General features: G+C 47.0%; 1 protein-coding gene across 9 annotated transcripts in view; it reads left to right on the forward strand.

Moving 5' to 3' along the window:
• The window catches only part of LOC115125795 (protein phosphatase 1 regulatory subunit 12A-like), a 78,117-nt gene that overhangs the window by 49,223 nt on the left and 5,874 nt on the right, over positions 1-23,020 (forward strand). For 6 of the 9 annotated variants that reach the window (XM_065002921.1, XM_065002913.1, XM_065002919.1 and 3 more), the window contains 6 exons: positions 16,611-16,802; positions 17,477-17,559; positions 18,097-18,163; positions 20,728-20,832; positions 21,921-21,971; positions 22,784-22,834. In XM_065002921.1, coding sequence (XP_064858993.1) covers positions 16,611-16,802; positions 17,477-17,559; positions 18,097-18,163; positions 20,728-20,832; positions 21,921-21,971; positions 22,784-22,834 — 549 coding nt within the window. The remainder of the gene's footprint in view (positions 1-16,610; positions 16,803-17,476; positions 17,560-18,096; positions 18,164-20,727; positions 20,833-21,920; positions 21,972-22,783; positions 22,835-23,020) is intronic. The other 3 variants (XM_065002914.1, XM_065002917.1, XM_065002916.1) reach the window with 3 other exon arrangements.

Genomic DNA, 23,020 nt, shown 5'->3' on the forward strand with positions numbered 1-23,020 from the left:
CTACACTACACCAGCTGTATTTAACCCCTACACACTACACCCTACACCAGCTGTATTTAACCCCTACACCCTAGAGCAGCTGTATTTAACCCCTACACCCTACACCCTAGAGCAGCTGTATTTAACCCCTACACCCTACACCAGCTGTATTTAACCCCTACACCCTACACACTACACCAGCTGTATTTAACCCCTACACCCTACACCCTAGAGCAGCTGTATTTAACCCCTACACTCTAGAGCAGCTGTATTTAACCCCTACACCCTAGAGCAGCTGTATTTAACCCCTACACACTACACCCTAGAGCAGCTGTATTTAACCCCTACACTCTACACCCTACACCAGCTGCATTTAACCCCTACACCCTACACCAGCTGTATTTAACCCCTACACCCTACACCAGCTGTATTTAACCCCTACACCCTACACACTACACCCTACAGCAGCTGTATTTAACCCCTACACACTACACCCTAGAGCAGCTGTATTTAACCCCTACACACTACACCCTACACCCTAGAGCAGCTGTATTTAACCCCTACACACTACACCCTACACCAGCTGTATTTAACCCCTACACCCTAGATCAGCTGTATTTAACCCCTACACCCTAGAGCAGCTGTATTTAACCCCTACACACTACACCCTACACCCTAGAGCAGCTGTATTTAACCCCTACACACTACACCCTAGAGCAGCTGTATTTAACCCCTACACCCTAGACCAGCTGTATTTAACCCCTACACCCTACACTCTACACCAGCTGTATTTAACCCCTACACCCTACACCCTAGAGCAGCTGTATTTAACCCCTACACCCTACACCAGCTGTATTTAACCCCTACACCCTACACCAGCTGTATTTAACCCCTACACCCTACACACTACACCAGCTGTATTTAACCCCTACACACTACACCCTAGAGCAGCTGTATTTAACCCCTACACCCTAGAGCAGCTGTATTTAACCCCTACACCCTACACCAGCTGTATTTACCCCTACACCCTACACCCTAGAGCAGCTGTATTTAACCCTACACCCTACACCAGCTGTAAAACCCTACACACTACACCCTACACCAGCTGTATTTAACCCCTACACCCTACACACTACACCCTGTATTTAACCCCTACACACTACACCAGCTGTATTTAACCCCTACACACTACACCCTACACCAGCTGTATTTAACCCTACACACTACACCCTAGAGCAGCTGTATTTAACCCTACACACTACACCCTACACCAGCTGTATTTAACCCCTACACCCTACAACCTACACCTAGAGCAGCTGTATTTAACCCATACACACTACACCCACACCCTAGAGCAGCTGTATTTAACCCCTACACCCTAGAGCAGCTGTATTTAACCCCACACTACACCCTAGAGCAGCTGTATTTAACCCTACACCCTAGAGCAGCTGTATTTAACCCTACACACTACACACTACACCAGCTGTATTTAACCCCTACACACTACACCCTACACCAGCTGTATTTAACCCCTACACCCTACACCCTAGAGCAGCTGTATTTAACCCCTACACCCTACAGCTGTATTTAACCCCTACACCCTACACCCTAGAGCAGCTGTATTTAACCCCACACTACACTTGACACCCTACACCAGCTGTATTTAACCCCTACACTACACCCTAGAGCAGCTGTATTTAACCCCTAACACCCTACACCCTAGAGCAGCTGTATTTAACCCCTACACCCTAGAGCAGCTGTATTTAACCCCCTACACCCTAGAGCAGCTGTATTTAACCCCCTAGAGCAGCTGTGTTTACCCTACACCCTAGAGCAGCTGTATTTAACCCCTACACCCCTAGACAGCTGTATTTAACCCCTACACCCTAGAGCAGCTGTATTTAACCCCTACACCTACACCACCAGCTGTATTTAACCCATACACCCTACACCAGCTGTATTTAACCCCTACACCCTAGACCAGCTGTATTTAACCCTACACCCTGCACTGCTGTATTTAACCCCTACACCCTAGCACCCTAGAGCAGCTGTATTTAACCCCTACACCCTGCACACTACACCAGCTGTATTTAACCCCTACACACTACACCCTACACCAGCTGTATTTAACCCTACACCCTGGAGCAGCTGTATTTAACACTTTCACACCAGCTGTATTTAACCCATACACCCTACACCAGCTGTATTTAACCCCTACACCCTAGACCAGCTGTATTTAACCCCTACCACCTTAACCCTAGACCAGCTGTATTTAACCCCTACACCCTACACACTACACCAGCTGTATTTAACCCCTACACACTACACCCTACACCAGCTGTATTTAACCCCTACACCCTAGAGCAGCTGTATTTAACCCCTACACCCTACACCCTAGAGCAGCTGTATTTAACCCCACCTACACCCTACACCAGCTGTATTTAACCCCTACACCCTACACCAGCTGTATTTAACCCCTACACCACCCTAGAGCAGCTGTATTTAACCCCTACTACACCCTACACCCTAGAGCAGCTGTATTTAACCCCTACACCTACACCCTACACCAGCTGTATTTAACCCCTACACCCTAGACCAGCTGTATTGAACCCCTACACCCTAGACCAGCTGTATTTAACCCTGTAGCTGTTTTACCCTACACCCTAGAGCAGCTGTATTTAACCCCTACACCCTACACCAGCTGTATTTAACCCTGCAGCTGTATTTAACCCCTACACCCTAGGAGGCAGCTGTATTTACCCCTACACCCTAGCTGTATTTAACCCTAGAGCAGCTGTATTTAACACCCTAGAGCAGCTGTATTTAACCCCTACACCCTTTATTTAACCCCTACACCCTACACCAGCTGTATTTAACCCCTACACCCTACACCAGAGCAGCTGTATTTAACCCCTACACCCTACACCAGCTGTACCCCTAGAGCCTAGAGCAGCTGTATTTAACCCCCTACACCCTAGAGCAGCTGTATTTAACCCCTACACCCTACACTCACCCCAGAGCAGCTGTATTTAACCCTACACCCTAGAGCAGCTGTATTTAACCCCTACACCCTAGAGCAGCTGTATTTAACCCCTACACACTACACCCTACACCAGCTGTATTTAACCCATACACCCTACACCAGCTGTATTTAACCCCTACACCCTAGACCAGCTGTATTGAACCCCTACACCCTAGACCAGCTGTATTTAACCCCTACACCCTACACCCTAGAGCAGCTGTATTTAACCCCTACACCCTACACCAGCTGTATTTAACCCCTACACCCTAGACCAGCTGTATTTAACCCCTACACCCTACACCCTAGAGCAGCTGTATTTAACCCCTATACCCTACACCCTAGAGCAGCTGTATTTAACCCCTACACTACTACACCCTAGAGCAGCTGTATTTAACCCCTACACCCTACACCCTAGAGCAGCTGTATTTAACCCTACACCCTAGAGCAGCTGTATTTAACCCCTACACACTACCCTAAACAGCTGTATTTAACCCCTACACCCTAGAGCAGCTGTATTTAACCCCTACACCCTACACCCTAGAGCAGCTGTATTTAACCCCTACACCCTAGAGCAGCTGTATTTAACCCCTACACCCTACACACTACACCAGCTGTATTTAACCCTACACACTACACCCTACACCAGCTGTATTTAACCCCTACACCCTAGAGCAGCTGTATTTAACCCCACCCTACACCCTAGACCCTAACCTACACCCTAGCAGCTGTATTTAACCCCTACACCCTACACCCTACACCAGCTGTATTTAACCCCTACACCCTAGAGCAGCTGTATTTAACCCCTACACCCTCACACTAGACCAGCTGTATTTAACCCCTACACCCTAGAGCAGCTGTACACCCTACACACTAGCTGTATTTAACCCTACACTCTACACCCTACAGCAGCTGCATTTAACCCTAACCCTACACCAGCTGTATTTAACCCCTACACCCTACACCAGCTGTATTTAACCCCTACACCCTAACACCCTACAGCAGCTGTATTTAACCCCTACACACTACACCCTAGACAGCTGTATTTAACCCTACACACTACACCCTGCAGAGCAGCTGTATTTAACCCCTACACACTACACCCTACACCAGCTGTATTTAACCCCTACACCCTAGAGCAGCTGTATTTAACCCCTACACCCTACACCCTAGAGCAGCTGTATTTAACCCCTACACACTACACCACTACACCCTAGAGCAGCTGTATTTAACCCCTACACACTACACCAGAGCAGCTGTATTTAACCCCTACACTAGACCAGCTGTATTTAACCCTACACCCTACACCAGCTGTATTTAACCCCCTAGAGCACCCTACACCCTAGACAGCTGTATTTAACCCCACACCTACTACACCAGCTGTATTTAACCCCTACACCCTACACAGCTGTATTTAACCCTACCCTACACACTACACCCTAGAGCAGCTGTATTTAACCCCTAGACAGCTGTATTTAACACTACACCCTACACCAGCTGTGTTTACCCCCTACACCCTACACACCCTACACCAGCTGTATTTAACCCTACACCCTACACCAGCTGTATTTAACCCCTACACCCTGACACCAGCTGTATTTAACCCACACTACACTACACCCTAGAGCAGCTGTTTTAACCCCACACACCCTAGAGCAGCTGTATTTAACCCCTACACACTACACCCTAGACCAGCTGTATTTAACCCCTGGCACCCACCCTACACCAGCTGTATTTAACCCCTACACCCTACAACCTACACCAGAGCAGCTGTATTTAACCCCTACACACCCTACACCCTAGCTGTATTTAACCCTACACCCTAGAGCAGCTGTATTTAACCCCTACACCTACACACCCCTACACCAGCCAGCTGTATTTAACCCCTACACCCTACACCCTACACCAGCTGTATTTAACCCTACACCCTACACACAGCTGTATTTAACCCCTACACCCTAGAGCTGTAGCTGTATTTAACCCTACACCCTACACATGCACTGTATTTAACCCCTACACACTACACCCTAGAGCTACACCCTAGAGCAGCTGTATTTAACCCCTACACCCTACACCAGCTGTATTTAACCCCTACAGCTGTATTTAACCCCTACACACAGCTGTATTTAACCTACACCCTAGAGCAGCTGTATTTAACCCCACACCCTACAGCAGCTGTATTTAACCCCTGACCCTAGAGCAGCTGTATTTAACCAGCTGTATTTAACCCCTACACCAGCTGTATTTAACCCATACACCCTGTATTTAACCCCTACACCCTAGACCAGCTGTATTTAACCCCTACACCCTAGACCAGCTGTATTTAACCCCTACACCCTACACCCTAGAGCAGCTGTATTTAACCCCTACACCCTACACCAGCTGTATTTAACCCCTACACACTACACCCTACACCAGCTGTATTTAACCCCTACACCCTAGAGCAGCTGTATTTAACCCCCTACACACTACACCCTACACCAGCTGTATTTAACCCATACACCCTACACCAGCTGTATTTAACCCCTACACCCTAGACCAGCTGTATTTAACCCCTACACCCTAGACCAGCTGTATTTAACCCCTACACCCTACACCCTAGAGCAGCTGTATTTAACCCCTACACCCTACACACTACACCAGCTGTATTTAACCCCTACACACTACACCCTACACCAGCTGTATTTAACCCCTACACCCTAGAGCAGCTGTATTTAACCCCTACACCCTACACCCTAGAGCAGCTGTATTTAACCCCTACACCCTACACCCTACACAAGCTGTATTTAACCCCTACACCCTACACCAGCTGTATTTAACCCCTACACACTACACCCTACACCCTAGAGCAGCTGTATTTAACCCCCTACACACTACACCCTACACCCTAGACCAGCTGTATTGAACCCCCTACACCCTGCTGTATTTAACCCCCTACACCCTGCACCCTAGAGCAGCTGTATTTAACCCCTACACCCTACACTGTATTTAACCCCTCAGCAGCTGTATTTAACCCCTAACCCTAGAGCAGCTGTATTTAACCCTACACCCTAGAGCAGCTGTATTTAACCCCTACACCCCAGAGCAGCTGTATTTAACCCCTACACCCTAGAGCAGCTACACCCTAGAGCAGCCCCTAGCTGTGTATTTAACCCCTACACCCTAGAGCAGCTGTATTTAACCCCTACACCAGCTGTATTTAACCCTACACCTAGAGCAGCTGTATTTAACCCTACACCCTACACCAGCTGTATTTAACCCCACCCTACACCCCTAGACCAGCTGTATTTAACCCCTACACCCTAGACCAGCTGTATTTAACCCCCAGTTACACCCCTACACCCCTGACCAGCTGTATTTAACCCCTACACCCTACACCCTACACCAGCTGTATTTAACCCCTAGAGCAGCTGTATTTAACCCCTAGCTGTATTTACCCTACACCCTACACCTAGAGCAGCTGTATTTAACCCCTCCCCCTATACACCCCCTAGAGCAGCTGTATTTAACCCCTAAGTTACACTACCCCTACACCAGCTGTATTTAACCCCTACACCCTAGAGCAGCTGTATTTAACCCCTACACCCTAGAGCAGCTGTATTTAACCCCTACACCCTAGAGCAGCTGCATTTAACCCCTACACCCTACCCTACACCAGCTGTATTTAACCCCTACACACTACACCCTACACCAGCTGTATTTAACCCCTACACCCTAGAGCAGCTGTATTTAACCCCTGACCCTACACCCTAGAGCAGCTGTATTTAACCCCTACACCCTACACCAGCTGTATTTAACCCCTACACCTAGACTACAGCTGTATTTAACCCCACTACACCAGCTGTATTTAACCCCTACACCCTAGAGCAGCTGTATTTAACCCCTACACCCTACACCAGCTGTATTACACCCTACACCCTAGAGCAGCTGTATTTAACCCCTACACCCTACAGCAGCTGTATTTAACCCTACACCCTACACCAGCTGTATTTAACCCTACACCCTACACCCTAGAGCAGCTGTATTTAACCCTACACACTACACCCTACAGCTGTATTTAACCCCTACACCCTAGAGCAGCTGTATTTAACCCCTACACCCTACACCAGCTGTATTTAACACCAGCTGTATTTAACCCACTACACCCACCCCTAGAGCAGCTGTATTTAACCCACACTACACCCTACACCAGCTGTATTTAACCCTACACCCTAGAGCAGCTGTATTTAACCCCACACTACACCCTACACCCTAGAGCAGCTGTATTTAACCCCACACTACACAGCTGTATTTAACCCCTACACACTACACCACACCCTAGAGCAGCTGTATTTAACCCCTACACCCTAGATCAGCTGTATTTAACCCCTACACACTACACCAGCTGTATTTAACCCTACACACCTACACCCTAGAGCAGCTGTATTTAACCCCTACACCCCTAGATCAGCTGTATTTAACCCCTACACCCCAGCACAACTGTATTTAACCCTACACCAGCTGTATTTAACCACTACACCCTACACCAGCTGTATTTAACCCCTACACCCTACACACTACACCAACTGTATTTAACCCCTACACACTACACCCTAGACAGCTGTATTTAACCCCTACACACTACACCCTAGAGCAGCTGTATTTAACTCCCCACACTACCCTAGAGCAGCTGTATTTAACCCCTACACCCTACACCAGCTGTATTTTTACCAGCAGCTGTATTTAACCCCTACACCCTACAACATTGCTGTATTTAACCCCTACACCCTACACCCTAGAGCAGCTGTATTTAACCCCTACACTACACCCTACACCCTAGAGCAGCTGTATTTAACCCCTACACCCTACACCCTAGAGCAGCTGTATTTAACCCCTACACCCTAGAGCAGCTGTATTTAACCCTACACCCACCTAGAGCAGCTGTATTTAACCCCCACACCCTAGAGCAGCTGTATTTAACCCCTACACCCTAGAGCAGCTGTATTTAACCCCACCCTACACCAGCTGTATTTAACCCCTAGAGCAGCTGTATTTAACCCCTACACACTACACCCTAGAGCAGCTGTATTTAACCCCTACACCCTAGAGCAGCTGTATTTAACCCCTACACACTACACCCTAGAGCAGCTGTATTTAACCCCTACACCCTACACCCTAGAGCAGCTGTATTTAACCCCTACACCCTACACACTACACCAGCTGTATTTAACCCCTACACACTACACAGCTGTATTTAACCCCTACACCCTACACCCTAGAGCAGCTGTATTTAACCCCTACACCCTACACCACCCTAGAGCAGCTGTATTTAACCCCTACACCCTAGAGCAGCTGTATTTAACCCCTACACACTACACCCTAGAGCAGCTGTATTTAACCCCCTACCCCTAGAGCAGCTGTATTTAACCCCTTGTATTTAACCCTACACCCTAGAGCAGCTGTATTTAACCCCTACACCCTAGAGCAGCTGTATTTAACCCCTACACCCTACACCAGCTGTATTTAACCCTACACCCTGGACACTGTATTTAACCCCTACACCCTAGAGCAGCTGTATTTAACCCCCTAGCTGTATTTAACCCACACACCACTACACCCTAGAGCAGCTGTATTTAACCCCTGCACCCTACACCCTAGAGCAGCTGTATTTAACCCTACACACTACACCCTAGAGCAGCTGTATTTAACCCTACACCTACAGCTGTATTTAACCCCTACACCCTAGAGCAGCTAACCCCTACCAGCTGTATTTAACCCCTACATCCTACACCAGCTGTATTTAACCTACACCCTACACCAGCTGTATTTAACCCTACACCCTACACCAGCTGTATTTAACCCCTACACCCTAGAGCAGCTGTATTTAACCCCTACACCCTAGAGCAGCTGTATTTAACCCCTACACCCTAGAGCAGCTGTATTTAACCCCTACACCCTACACACCACACCCTAGACCAGCTGTATTTAACCCCTACACCCTACACTCTACACCAGCTGTATTTAACCCCTACACCCTAGAGCAGCTGTATTTAAACCCTACACCCTACACCAGCTGTATTTAACCCCTACACCCTACACCAGCTGTATTTAACCCCTACACCCTACACACTTTACCAGCTGTATTTAACCCCTACACACTACACCCTAGAGCAGCTGTATTTAACCCCTACACCCTAGACCAGCTGTATTTAACCCCTACACCCTACACCCTAGAGCAGCTGTATTTAACCCCTACACCCTACACCCTAGAGCAGCTGTATTTAACCCCTACACCCTACACCAGCTGTATTTAACCCCTACACCCTACACACTACACCAGCTGTATTTAACCCCTACACACTACACCCTAGAGCAGCTGTATTTAACCCCTACACCCTAGAGCAGCTGTATTTAACCACACACCAGCTGTTTTAACCCTACACACCACTACACCAGCTGTATTTAACCCCTACCCTACACCCTACACCAGCTGTATTTAACCCCTACACACAGCTGTATTTAACCCCTACACCCTACTACACCCTACACCAGCTGTATTTAACCCTACACCCCCAGAGCTACACTATTTAACAGAGCTGTATTTAACCCCTACACCCTACACCCTAGACACTAGCTGTATTTAACCCCCCCTACACACTACACCCTACACCCTACACCCTAGAGCTGAGCAGCTGTATTTAACCCCTACCCTACACCCTACACCCTAGAGCAGCTGTATTTAACCCTCCCTACACCCTAGAGCAGCTGTATTTAACCCCTACACCCTACACCCTACACCAGAGCTGTATTTAACCCCTACACCCTACACCCTAGAGCAGCTGTATTTAACCCCTACACCCTACACCCCTAGAGCAGCTGTATTTAACCCTACACACTACAGCTGTGTTTAACCCCTACACCCTACACCATAGAGCAGCTGTATTTAACCCCTACACCACCCTAGAGCAGCTGTATTTAACCCGTACACCCTACACCCTAGAGCAGCTGTATTTAACCCCTACACCCTGCACTGTATTTAACCCCTACACCAGGAGCAGCTGTATTCAACCCCTACACCCTACACTACACCCTAGAGCAGCTGTATTTAACCCCTACACTCTAGAGCAGCTGTATTTAACCCCTACCCCTAGAGCAGCTGTATTTAACCCCTACACCCACACCCTAGAGCAGCTGTATTTAACCCTACACCCTACACTACACCCTACACAGCTGTATTTAACCCCTACACCCTAGAGCAGCTGTATTTAACCCTACACCCTACACCAGCTGTATTTAACCCCTACACCCTACACACTACACCCTACAGCAGCTGTATTTAACCCCTACACACTACACCCTAGAGCAGCTGTATTTAACCCCTACACACTACACCCTACACCAGCTGTATTTAACCCTACACACTACACCCTACACCAGCTGTATTTAACCCCTACACCCTAGATCAGCTGTCCCCTACACCAGAGCAGCTGTATTTAACCCCTACACACTACACCAGCTGTATTTAACCCACCCTACACTACACCCTACACCCTAGAGCAGCTGTATTTAACCCCTACACCCTAGATCAGCTGTATTTAACCCCTACACCCTAGACCAGCTGTATTTAACCCATACACCCTACAACCTACACCCTAGAGCAGCTGTATTTAACCCCTACACACTACACCCTACACCCTAGAGCAGCTGTATTTAACCCCTACACCACCCTAGAGCAGCTGTATTTAACCCTACACCCTAGAGAGCAGCTGTATTTAACCCCTACACACTACACCCTAGAGCACCCCCAGAGAGCTGTAGCTGTATTTAACCCCTACACCCTAGAGCAGCTTAACACCCTACACCCTAGACCCCTGTAGAGCAGCTGTTAACCCCTACACACTACACCCTACACCCTAGAGCAGCTGTATTTAACCCCTACACCCTAGACAGCTGTATTTAACCCCACACTACACCCTACACCCTAGAGCAGCTGTATTTAACCCCTACACACTACACCAGCTGTACCCTACACCCTAGAGCAGCTGTATTTAACCCCTACACACCTACACCAGCTGTATTTAACCCCTACACAACCTACACCCTAGAGCAGCTGTATTTAACCCTACACCTACACCCTAGAGCAGCTGTATTTAACCCCTACACCCTAGAGCAGCTGTATTTAACCCCTACACCCTACCCTAGACAGCTGTATTTAACCCCTACACACTACTACACCCTACACCAGCTGTATTTAACCCCTACACCCTAGAGCAGCTGTATTTAACCCCTACACCCTAGAGCAGCTGTATTTAACCCCTACACCCTACACCAGCTGTATTTAACCCCTCCCTACACTACACCCTACACTACAGAGCAGCTGTACCCCTACACCCTAGAGCAGCTGTATTTAACCCCTACACCCTAGAGCAGCTGTATTTAACCCCTACACCCTACACCCCTACACCCTAGAGCAGCTGTATTTAACCCCTACACCCTACACCCTAGAGCAGCTGTATTTAACCCCTACACCCTACACCCTACACCAGCTGTATTTAACCCCTACACCCTACACACTACTAGAGCAGCTGTGTTTAACCCCACACTACACCCTACACCCTGAGCTGTATTTAACTGTATTTAACCCCTACACACTACACCACCTACAGCAGCTGTACACCCTAGAGCAGCTGTATTTAACCCCTACACACTGTACTACACCCTAGCTGTATTTAACCCCACACTACACACTGTATTTAACCTAGAGCAGCTGTATTTAACCCCTACTAACTGTATTTAACCCCTACACCAGCTGTACCCCTACACCCTACACCCCCTACACCCTAGAGCAGCTGTATTTAACCCCACCCTACACCCCTACACCCTAGCTGTATTTAACCCCCCTACACCCTACACACTACACAGCTGTATTTAACCCTACACCCTAGAGCAGCTGTATTTAACCCTACACCCTACACCAGCTGTATTTAACCCCTACACCCTAGAGCAGCTGTATTTAACCCCTCACTACACCCTAGAGCAGCTGTATTTAACCCCTACACCCCTACACCAGCTGTATTTAACCCCTACACCCTACACCCTAGACCAGCTGTATTTAACCCCTACACCCCTAGAGCAGCTGTATTTAACCCCACCAGCTACACCCTACACCCTAGAGCAGCTGTATTTAACCCCTACACCCTACACCAGCTGTATTTAACCCCTACACAGAGCAGCCCTACACCCCAGGCAGCTGTATTTAACCTAGAGCAGCTGTATTTAACCCCTAACCCCACCCTAGAGCAGCTGTATTTAACCCCTACACCTACACCAGCTGTATTTAACCCCTACACCCTACACCCTAGAGCTGTATTTAACACCCTACACCCTAGAGCAGCTGTATTTAACCCCTACACCCTAGACCAGCTGTATTTAACCCCTACACCCTACACCTAGGCAGCTGTGTTTAACCCTATACCCTACACACTACACCAGCTGTATTTAACCCCTACACACTACACCCTAGAGCAGCTGTATTTAACCCCTACACCCTAGACAGCTGTATTTAACCCTACACCCTAGCAGGCTGTATTTAACCACCCTACACTACACCCTAGAGCAGCTGTATTTAACCCCTACACCCTACACCCTACAGCTGTATTTAACCCCTACACCCTACACCAGCTGTATTTAACCCCTACACCCCCTACACACCCTAGAGCAGCAGTATTTAACCCCTACACCCTACACCAGCTGTATTTAACCCCTACACCCTAGAGCAGCTGTATTTAACCCCTACACACTAGACCTGTATTTAACCCCTACACTGGTTGACACCTAGAGCAGCTGTATTTAACCCCCACACCCAGCTGTATTTAGAGCAGCTGTATTTAACCCCTACACCCCCACCCCTACACCCTACAACCTACACCCCTAGAGCAGCTGTATTTAACCCCTACACCACCCTAGAGCAGCTGTATTTAACCCCTAGAGCAGCTGTATTTAACCCCACCCTACACCCTGTATTAGCTGTATTTAACCCCTACACCCTAGAGCAGCTGTACACCCCTACACCCTAGAGCAGCTGACCAGCTGTATTTAACCCCTACACCCTACACCCTAGACCAGCTGTATTTAACTCCCTACACACTACACCCTAGAGCAGCTGTATTTACCCTACACCCTAGAGCAGCTGTATTTAACCCCTACACCCTACACCAGCTGTATTTAACCCCTACACCTACACCCTAGAGCAGCTGTATTTAACCCCTACACACACACCCTACACCAGCTGTATTTAACCCCTACACCCTAGAGCAGCTGTATTTAACCCCCTACACCCTAGAGCAGCTGTATTTAACACCCCTAGAGCAGCTGTATTTAACCCCTACACCCTACCCCACACTAGACCAGCTGTATTTAACCCCTACACACTACACCCTAGCTGTATTTAACCCCTACACCCTACCCTACACCCTAGACCAGCTGTATTTAACCCCCTACACCCCTACACCCTAGCAGCTGTATTTAACCCCACCCTACACCCTACACCCCCTAGAGCAGCTGTATTTAACCTACACCACCCTACACCAGCTGTATTTAACCCCTACACCCTAGCTGTATTTACTACACCAGCTGTATTTAACCCCTGCACCCTACACCCTACACCCTAGAGCAGCTGTATTTAACCCCTACACCCTACACCAGCTGTATTTAACCCCTACACCCCTGTATTTAACCCTACACACACCCCTAGCTGTATTTAACCCCTACACCCTACACCCCCTAGAGCAGCTGTATTTAACCCCTACACCCTACACCAGCTGTATTTAACCCCTACACCCTACACCAGCTGTATTTAACCCCTACACACTACACCCCCACACAGCTGTATTTAACCCCTACACCCTAGAGCAGCTGTATTTAACCCCTACACACTACACCCTAGAGCAGCTGTATTTAACCCCTACACCCTAGAGCAGCTGTATTTAACCCCTACACCCTACACCAGCTGTATTTAACCCCTACACACTACACCCTAGAGCAGCTGTATTTAACCCCTACACACTACACCCTACACCCTAGAGCAGCTGTATTTAACCCCTACACACTACACCCTACACCAGCTGTATTTAACCCCTACACCCTAGAGCAGCTGTATTTAACCCCTACACACTACACCCTACACCCTAGAGCAGCTGTATTTAACCCCTACACACTACACCAGCTGTATTTAACCCCTACACACTACACCCTACACCCTAGAGCAGCTGTATTTAACCCCTACACCCTAGATCAGCTGTATTTAACCCCTACACCCTACACCAGCTGTATTTAACCCCTACACACTACACCAGCTGTATTTAACCCCTACACCCTACAACCTACACCCTAGAGCAGCTGTATTTAACCCCTACACCCTACACCCTAGAGCAGCTGTATTTAACCCCTACACCCTACACCCTAGAGCAGCTGTATTTAACCCCTACACACTACACCCTACACCCTAGAGCAGCTGTATTTAACCCCTACACCCTACACCCTAGAGCAGCTGTATTTAACCCCTACACCCTACACCCTAGAGCAGCTGTATTTAACCCCTACACACTACACCCTACACCAGCTGTATTTAACCCCTACACCCTAGAGCAGCTGTATTTAACCCCTACACCCTACACCCTAGAGCAGCTGTATTTAACCCCTACACCCTAGAGCAGCTGTATTTAACCCCTACACCCTACACACTACACCAGCTGTATTTAACCCCTACACACTACACCCTACACCAGCTGTATCTAACCCCTACACCCTAGAGCAGCTGTATTTAACCCCTACACCCTACACCCTAGAGCAGCTGTATTTAACCCCTACACCCTACACCAGCTGTATTTAACCCCTACACCCTACACACTACACCAGCTGTATTTAACCCCTACACACTACACCCTAGAGCAGCTGTATTTAACCCCTACACCCTAGAGCAGCTGTATTTAACCCCTACACCCTAGAGCAGCTGTATTTAACCCCTACACCCTACACCAGCTGTATTTAACCCCTACACCCTAGAGCAGCTGTATTTAACCCCTACACCCTACACCAGCTGTATTTAACCCCTACACCCTAGAGCAGCTGTATTTAACCCCTACACCCTACACCAGCTGTATTTAACCCCTACACCCTAGAGCAGCTGTATTTAACCCCTACACCCTAGAGCAGCTGTATTTAACCCCTACACCCCAGAGCAGCTGTATTTAACCCCTACACCCTAGAGCAGCTGTATTTAACCCCTACACACTACACCCTACACCAGCTGTATTTAACCCATACACCCTACACCAGCTGTATTTAACCCCTACACCCTAGACCAGCTGTATTGAACCCCTACACCCTAGACCAGCTGTATTTAACCCCTACACCCTACACCCTAGAGCAGCTGTATTTAACCCCTACACCCTACACCAGCTGTATTTAACCCCTACACCCTAGACCAGCTGTATTTAACCCCTACACCCTAGAGCAGCTGTATTTAACCCCTATACCCTACACCCTAGAGCAGCTGTATTTAACCCCTACACACTACACCCTACACCCTAGAGCAGCTGTATTTAACCCCTACACCCTACACCCTAGAGCAGCTGTATTTAACCCCTACACCCTACCTCCTACACCCTAGAGCAGCTGTATTTAACCCCTACACACTACACCCTACACCAGCTGTATTTAACCCCTACACCCTAGAGCAGCTGTATTTAACCCCTACACCCTAGAGCAGCTGCATTTAACCCCTACACCCTACACACTACACCAGCTGTATTTAACCCCTACACACTACACCCTACACCAGCTGTATTTAACCCCTACACCCTAGAGCAGCTGTATTTAACCCCTACACCCTACACCCTAGAGCAGCTGTATTTAACCCCTACACCCTACACCAGCTGTATTTAACCCCTACACCCTACACACTACACCAGCTGTATTTAACCCCTACACACTACACCAGCTGTATTTAACCCCTACACCCTAGAGCAGCTGTATTTAACCCCTACACCCTACACCAGCTGTATTTACACCCTACACCCTAGAGCAGCTGTATTTAACCCCTACACCCTACACCAGCTGTATTTAACCCCTACACCCTAGAGCAGCTGTATTTAACCCCTACACCCTAGAGCAGCTGTATTTAACCCCTACACCCCAGAGCAGCTGTATTTAACCCCTACACCCTAGAGCAGCTGTATTTAACCCCTACACACTACACCCTAGAGCAGCTGTATTTAACCCCTACACCCTACACCAGCTGTATTTAACCCCTACACCCTAGACCAGCTGTATTTAACCCCTACACCCTACACCAGCTGTATTTAACCCCTACACCCTAGACCAGCTGTATTTAACCCCTACACCCTACACCCTAGAGCAGCTGTATTTAACCCCTACACCCTAGAGCAGCTGTATTTAACCCCTACACCCTACACCAGCTGTATTTAACCCCTACACCCTAGATCAACGGTATTACATCAGAGGATTGGTATAAGCAATATAGCTACACTTCTTATAAGGGGGTGTACAACATCCAGGGACATCAGTATGTACGCTGGATAACGTATTTCCTAAAGATGATAACTGTCTTCAGGAAGTAAGCTGGAGGTCCCGTATCGCCAGCCTGCAGAAGTCTGACCTGTTGGGGCTGACTCAACCGGCTGGTACCATTCGTCCCCAGACCTCCGGCCAGGAGAGGAGTGCAGAAGGGGAGAGTGAGAGTGACCGTATCGCCAGGGAGAGACGGAGAGCCCGAGCCAGGAGGAGAGCTCAGAGGGCTGGAGATGTGAGTGCATTTGTAACCTGTCGTAGTCATGCTTAAAACCCTATAAAACCCTTGCTCATAAATGCATTATACCCTGTTGTAGTCAGGCTTATAACCCTATAAAACATTTGCTCATAAATGCATTATAGCCTGTCGTAGTCATGCTTATAACCCTATAAAACATTTGCTCATAAATGCATTATAGCCTGTCGTAGTCATGCTTATAACCCTATCAAACATTTGCTCATAAATGCATTATAGCCTGTCATAGTCATGCATTATAACCTGTCAAAAGCACTGCTAAGAAGGATGACATTGACAGCACATAATGAGCGCTGTAGATGTGAGTGCATGAGCTAGTCCTGGTTATAACCTTTCATAAGGACGGCGTAGACATTATAACATGTACTGTTTGTAACCTGTCACAAGGATGACATTGACATCCATAATGAGTGCACGGTGAGCTAGTCCTGGTTATAACCTTTCACAAGGATGACATTGACATCCATAATGAGTGCACGGTGGGCTAGTCCTGGTTATAACCTTTCACAAGGATGACATTGACATCCATAATGAGTGCACGGTGGGCTAGTCCTGGTTATACGGTTACCAGGTTTTATCCTGTTAATAACCTGCCGTAATGAGGCCATTGCCATCCATAATGTATTGACCTAGTGATCTCTGTGGTCCTGTAGAGTGATGACAACGAGCCCAGTGGAGAGGAGGGGTTGGGAGGCAGTGGGCAGGATCCACAGACAGACAGGCACTCCAGCACCAGGTATGGATCTGACCTTTAGCCTTTGACGTGTTCAGTCTGGCTCCTGATTATCTCACAGTAGTGAGTATTATCTCTGATCCCTGAGGAGTCATTATAATATCTCTGACCTCTGAGGAGTCATTATAATATCTCCGACCTCTGAGGAGTCATTATAATATCTCTGACCTCTGAGGAGTCATTATAATATCTCCGACCTCTGAGGAGTCATTATAATATCTCTGACCTCTGAGGAGTCATTATAATATCTCTGACCTCTGAGGAGTCATTATAATATCTCTGACCTCTGAGGAGTCATTATAATATCTCTGACCTCTGAGGAGTCATTATAATATCTCTGACCTCTGAGGAGTCATTATAATATCTCTGACCTCTGAGGAGTCATTATAATATCTCTGACCTCTGAGGAGTCATTATAATATCTCTGACCTCTGAGGAGTCATTATAATATCTCTGACCTCTGAGGAGTCATTATAATATCTCCGACCTCTGAGGAGTCATTATAATATCTCTGACCTCTCTGCTCCCTGCTCTCTTCAGGTCCGACGTGTCATGTAACGACTGTATCGACAGAGGAGGCGGCTCTGAAACTAAGGATTACAAGAAGGTAAAGATAGTTTGAATGATTTGAAAAGAGGCTAGTCAATATTAGAGGGTCTAGAAGGGTTTCAGCACTCTCTTACAGGCGATCATTCGCTTAACTAACCCTCCCTCTCTCTCTCTATGCAATTCAATAAATGCTTTCTCTCATCTGGTATAAAAACATGTACGCATGCACGACTAACCAGGACTACGTGTCTTTGGATAAAAGCATCTGCTAAATGGTATACAGTTGAAGTCGGAAGTTTACATACACTTATGTTGGAGTCATTAAAACTCGTTTTTCAACCACTCCACAAATCTTTTGTTAACAAACTGTAGTTTTGGCAAGTCAGTTAGTACATCTACTTTGTGCATGACACAAGTCATTTTTCCAACAATTGTTTACAGACAGATTATTTCACTTATAATTCACTGTATCACAATTCCAGTGGGTCAGAAGTTACCATACACTAAGTTGACTGTGCCTTTAAACAGCTTGGAAAATTCCAGAAAATTATGTCATGGCTTTAGAAGCTTCTGACAGGCTAATTGACATAATTTGAGTCAAGTGGAGGTGTACCTGTGGATGTATTTCAAGGCCTGCCGTCAAACTCAGTGCTTCTTTGCTTGGCATCATGGGAAAATCAAAAGAAATCAGCCAAGACCTCAGAACAAAAAAAATTGGAGACCTCTACAAGTCTGGTTCATCCTTGGGAGCAACTTCCAAAAGCCTGAAGTTACCACGTTCATCTGTACAAACAATAGTACGCAAGTATAAACACCATGGGATCATGCAGCCGTCATACCGCTCAAGAAGGAGACGTGTTCTGTCTCCTAGAGATGAATGTACTTTGGTGCAAAAAGCGCAAATCAATCCCAGAACAACAGCAAAGGACTTTGTGAAGATGCTGGAGGAAACGGGTACAAAAGTATCTATATCCACATTAAAACGAGTCCTATATCGACATAACCTGAAAGGCCGCTCAGCAAGGAAGAAGCCACTGCTCCAAAACCACCATTAAAAAGCCAGATTACGGTTTGCAACTGCACATGCGGACAAAGATCGTACTTTTTGGAGAAATGTCCTCTGGTCTGATGAAACAAAAATAGAACTGTTTGGCCATAATGACCATTGTTATTTTTGGAAGAAAAAGGGGGAGGCTTGCAAACCGAAGAACACCATCCCAACCGTGAAGCACGGGGGTGGCAGCATCATGTTGTGGGGGTGCTTTGCTGCAGGAGGGACTGGTGCACTTCACAAAATAGATGGCATCATGAGGAATGAAAGTTATGTGGATATAATGAAACCATATCTCAAGACATCAGTCAGGAAGTTAAAGCTTGATCACAAATGGGTCTTCCAAATGAACAATGACCCCAAGCATACTTCCAAAGTTGTGGCAAAATGGCTTAAGGACAACAAAGTCAAGGTATTGGAGTGGCCATCACAAAGCCCTGACCTCAATCCTATAGAAAATTTGTTGGCAGAACTGAAAAAGTGTGTGCGAGCAAGGAGACCGACAAACCTGACTCAGTTACACCAGCTCTATCAGGAGGAATGGGACAAAATTCACCTAACTTATTGTGGGAAGCTTGTGGAAGGCTACCTGAAACGTTTGACCCAAGTTAAACAATTTAAAGGCAATTCTACCAAATACTAATTGAGTGTATGTAAACTTCTGACCCACTGGGAATGGGATGGAAGAAATAAAAGCTGGAATAAATCATTCTCTCTACTATTATTCTGACATTTCACATTCTTAAAATAAAGTGGTGATCTTAACTGACCTAAAACAGGGAATTTGTACTAGGATTAAATGTCAGGAATTGTGAAAAACTGAGTTTAAATGTATTTGGCTAAGGTGATGTAAACTTCCGACTTCAACTGTATATACTGAAAATAATCAAACGCAACATGCAACAATTTTAACGGTTTTACTGAGATACAGTTCATATAAGGAAATCAGTCAATTGAAATAAATTCATTAGGCCTTAATCTATAAATTATCTAAAAGGACGTTGGTTTATGGTAGAGAAATGAAAATGCCATTCTCTGGCAACAGCTCTGGTAGACATTCCTGCAGTCTAGATGCCAATTACACGCTCCCTCAAAACTTTAGACATCTGTGGCATTGTGTTGTGTGACAAACTGAACATGTTAAGAGTGGCCTTTTTATTGTCCCCCAGCACAAGGTGCACCTGTGTAATGATCATGCTGTTTAATCAGCTTATTGATATGCCACATCTGTTAGGTGGATGGATTGTCTTGGCAAAGGAGAAATGCTCACTAACAGGGATGTAAACAAATTTTGTGTACAACATTGGAGAGAAATACATTTTTATTTCAGCTCATGAAACATGGGACCAACACTTTACCTGTTGAGTCTATATTTTTGTTAAGTTTATATATGTGTGTATGTAATATATATATATATATATATTTTTTTTTGTGTATATTTGTGTATGTAATATATATATATTTGTGTATGTAATATATATATATATATATATATATATATATATATATATATATATATATATAGTGAAATTGTTCCAATTAAGTTCAATAATAATGTCTTTCTGTCCCAGCTGTTTGAGGTGGTGTCCAGGGAGAATGGGCAGCTCCAGTCTCAGCTGCAGGACACCCAGAGGACCATCTCTCAGACGAGACTGGACCTGGACAAGGTTACCCAGGTCACACACACTAATCTCTCATGGACAGACTAGTAAACAGAAACAGTACCGTTTGTCTCCCTCCTCCTGCTGTCACGGTGCAGGAGGAGAGAGATAAAAGGTACCGTAGTTCTGTCACGGTACAGCAGGAGGAGGGAGATAAACGGTACCGTAGTTCTGTCACGGTGCAGCAGGAGGAGGGAGATAAACGGTACCGTAGTTCTGTCACGGTACATCAGGAGGAGGGAGATAAACGGTACCGTAGTTCTGTCACGGTGCAGGAGGAGGAGGGAGATAAATGGTACCGTAGTTCTGTCACGGTGCAGGAGGAGGGAAATAAACGGTACCGTAGTTCTGTCACAGTACATCAGGAGGAGGGAGATAAACGGTACCGTAGTTCTGTCACGGTGCAGGAGGAGGAGGGAGATAAACGGTACCGTAGTTCTGTCACGGTGCAGGAGGAGGGAAATAAACGGTACCGTAGTTCTGTCACGGTGCAGGAGGAGAGAGATAAACGGTACCGTAGTTCTGTCACGGTGCAGGAGGAGGAGGGAGATAAACGGTACCGTAGTTCTGTCACGGTGCAGGAGGAGAGAGATAAACGGTACCGTAGTTCTGTCACGGTGCAGCAGGAGGAGGGAGATAAACGGTACCGTAGTTCTGTCACGGTGCAGGAGGAGGGAGATAAACGGTACCGTAGTTCTGTCACGGTGCAGCAGGAGGAGGGAGATAAACGGTAGGAGGAGGGAGATAAACCGTAGTTCTGTCACGGTGCAGGAGGAGGGAGATAAACGGTACCGTAGTTCTGTCACGGTGCAGGAGGAGGGAGATAAATGGTACCGTAGTTCTGTCAGCTAAAATGTCATATTTTCTGATGGCTTAGTATTTGACCATCTGTTCTACAATACATCTGATGTCTTAGTCACCAAAATTATACATTTCATAATGACCAGCCTCTCAATTTCTATTTAACTGCTTACTGTTGACATTTAAATGACTGTGTGTGTGTGTGTGTGTGTGTGTGTGTGTGTGTGTGTGTGTGTGTGTGTGTGTGTGTGTGTGTGTGTGTGTGTGTGTGTGTGTGTGTGTGTGTGTGTGTGATCCTACAGAGACAAGAGCGGTTCAGTGATTGTTCAGCCATGCTCGAGCTAGAGAAGAAGGTAAGTCTCTCCTCTTCCTCTCTTCTGTGTGTGACTTGGCATGTGTTGTGTTATATATACAGAAACTAGTACACTATCTAGTGTCAAACACCTGATGCTGATGCCTGGCCTCACGACTGACTGCCTCTACTGCTGCTTGACCCTCCTCTCGCTCTCTCTCTGTCTCTCTCTGTCTCTCTCTGTCTCTCTCTCTGTCTCTCTCTGTCTCTCTCTGTCTCTCTCTGTCTCTCTCTGTCTCTCTGTGTCTCTCTCTGTCTCTCTGTCTCTCTGTCTCTCTGTCTCTCTGTCTCTCTCTGTCTCTCTCTGTCTCTCTGTCTCTCTGTCTCTCTCTCTCTCTCTCGCTCTCTCTCGCTCTCTCTGTCTCTCTCTGTCTCTCTGTCTCTCTCTGTCTCTCTCTGTCTCTCTGTTTCTCTCTGTCTCTCTGTTTCTCTCGCTCTCTCTCTGTCTCTCTCTGTCTCTCTCTGTCTCTCTGTCTCTCTCTGTCTCTCTCTGTCTCTCTCTGTCTCTCTCTGTCTCTCTGTTTCTCTCGCTCTCTCTCTGTCTCTCTCTGTCTCTCTCTGTCTCTCTGTTTCTCTCGCTCTCTCTCTGTCTCTCTCTGTCTCTCTCTGTCTCTCTCTGTCTCTCTCTGTCTCTCTGTTTCTCTCGCTCTCTCTCTGTCTCTCTCTGTCTCTCTCTGTCTCTCTCTGTCTCTCTCTGTCTCTCTGTTTCTCTCTCTCTCTCTCTGTCTCTCTCTGTCTCTCTCTGTTTCTCTCGCTCTGTCTCTGGCTCTCTCTCTCTCCCTGTCTTTTTCTCTCTCTCCTCTCTCGCATCAGGAGCGACGGATGTTGGAGCGGCGTGTGGCTGAGCTGGAGGAGGAGTTGAAGGTGAAAAGAGAGAACATGATCACACCTGGGTTCAAATAGTATACGAAATCTTTCAAATACGTTAGCTGGGCCCAAACCCTGGTCACCTGGCACTCCAGGCAGGCTAAAGCAAATGCTGAAAGTCCTTACTCCACACAGACTCTCTGCCTGAACCCAGGTTTTACTCCAAGCAGACTCTCTGGTTGA

The sequence above is a fragment of the Oncorhynchus nerka genome, linkage group LG17, assembly GCF_034236695.1.
Source record: "Oncorhynchus nerka isolate Pitt River linkage group LG17, Oner_Uvic_2.0, whole genome shotgun sequence".
Taxonomy (NCBI): domain Eukaryota; kingdom Metazoa; phylum Chordata; class Actinopteri; order Salmoniformes; family Salmonidae; genus Oncorhynchus; species Oncorhynchus nerka.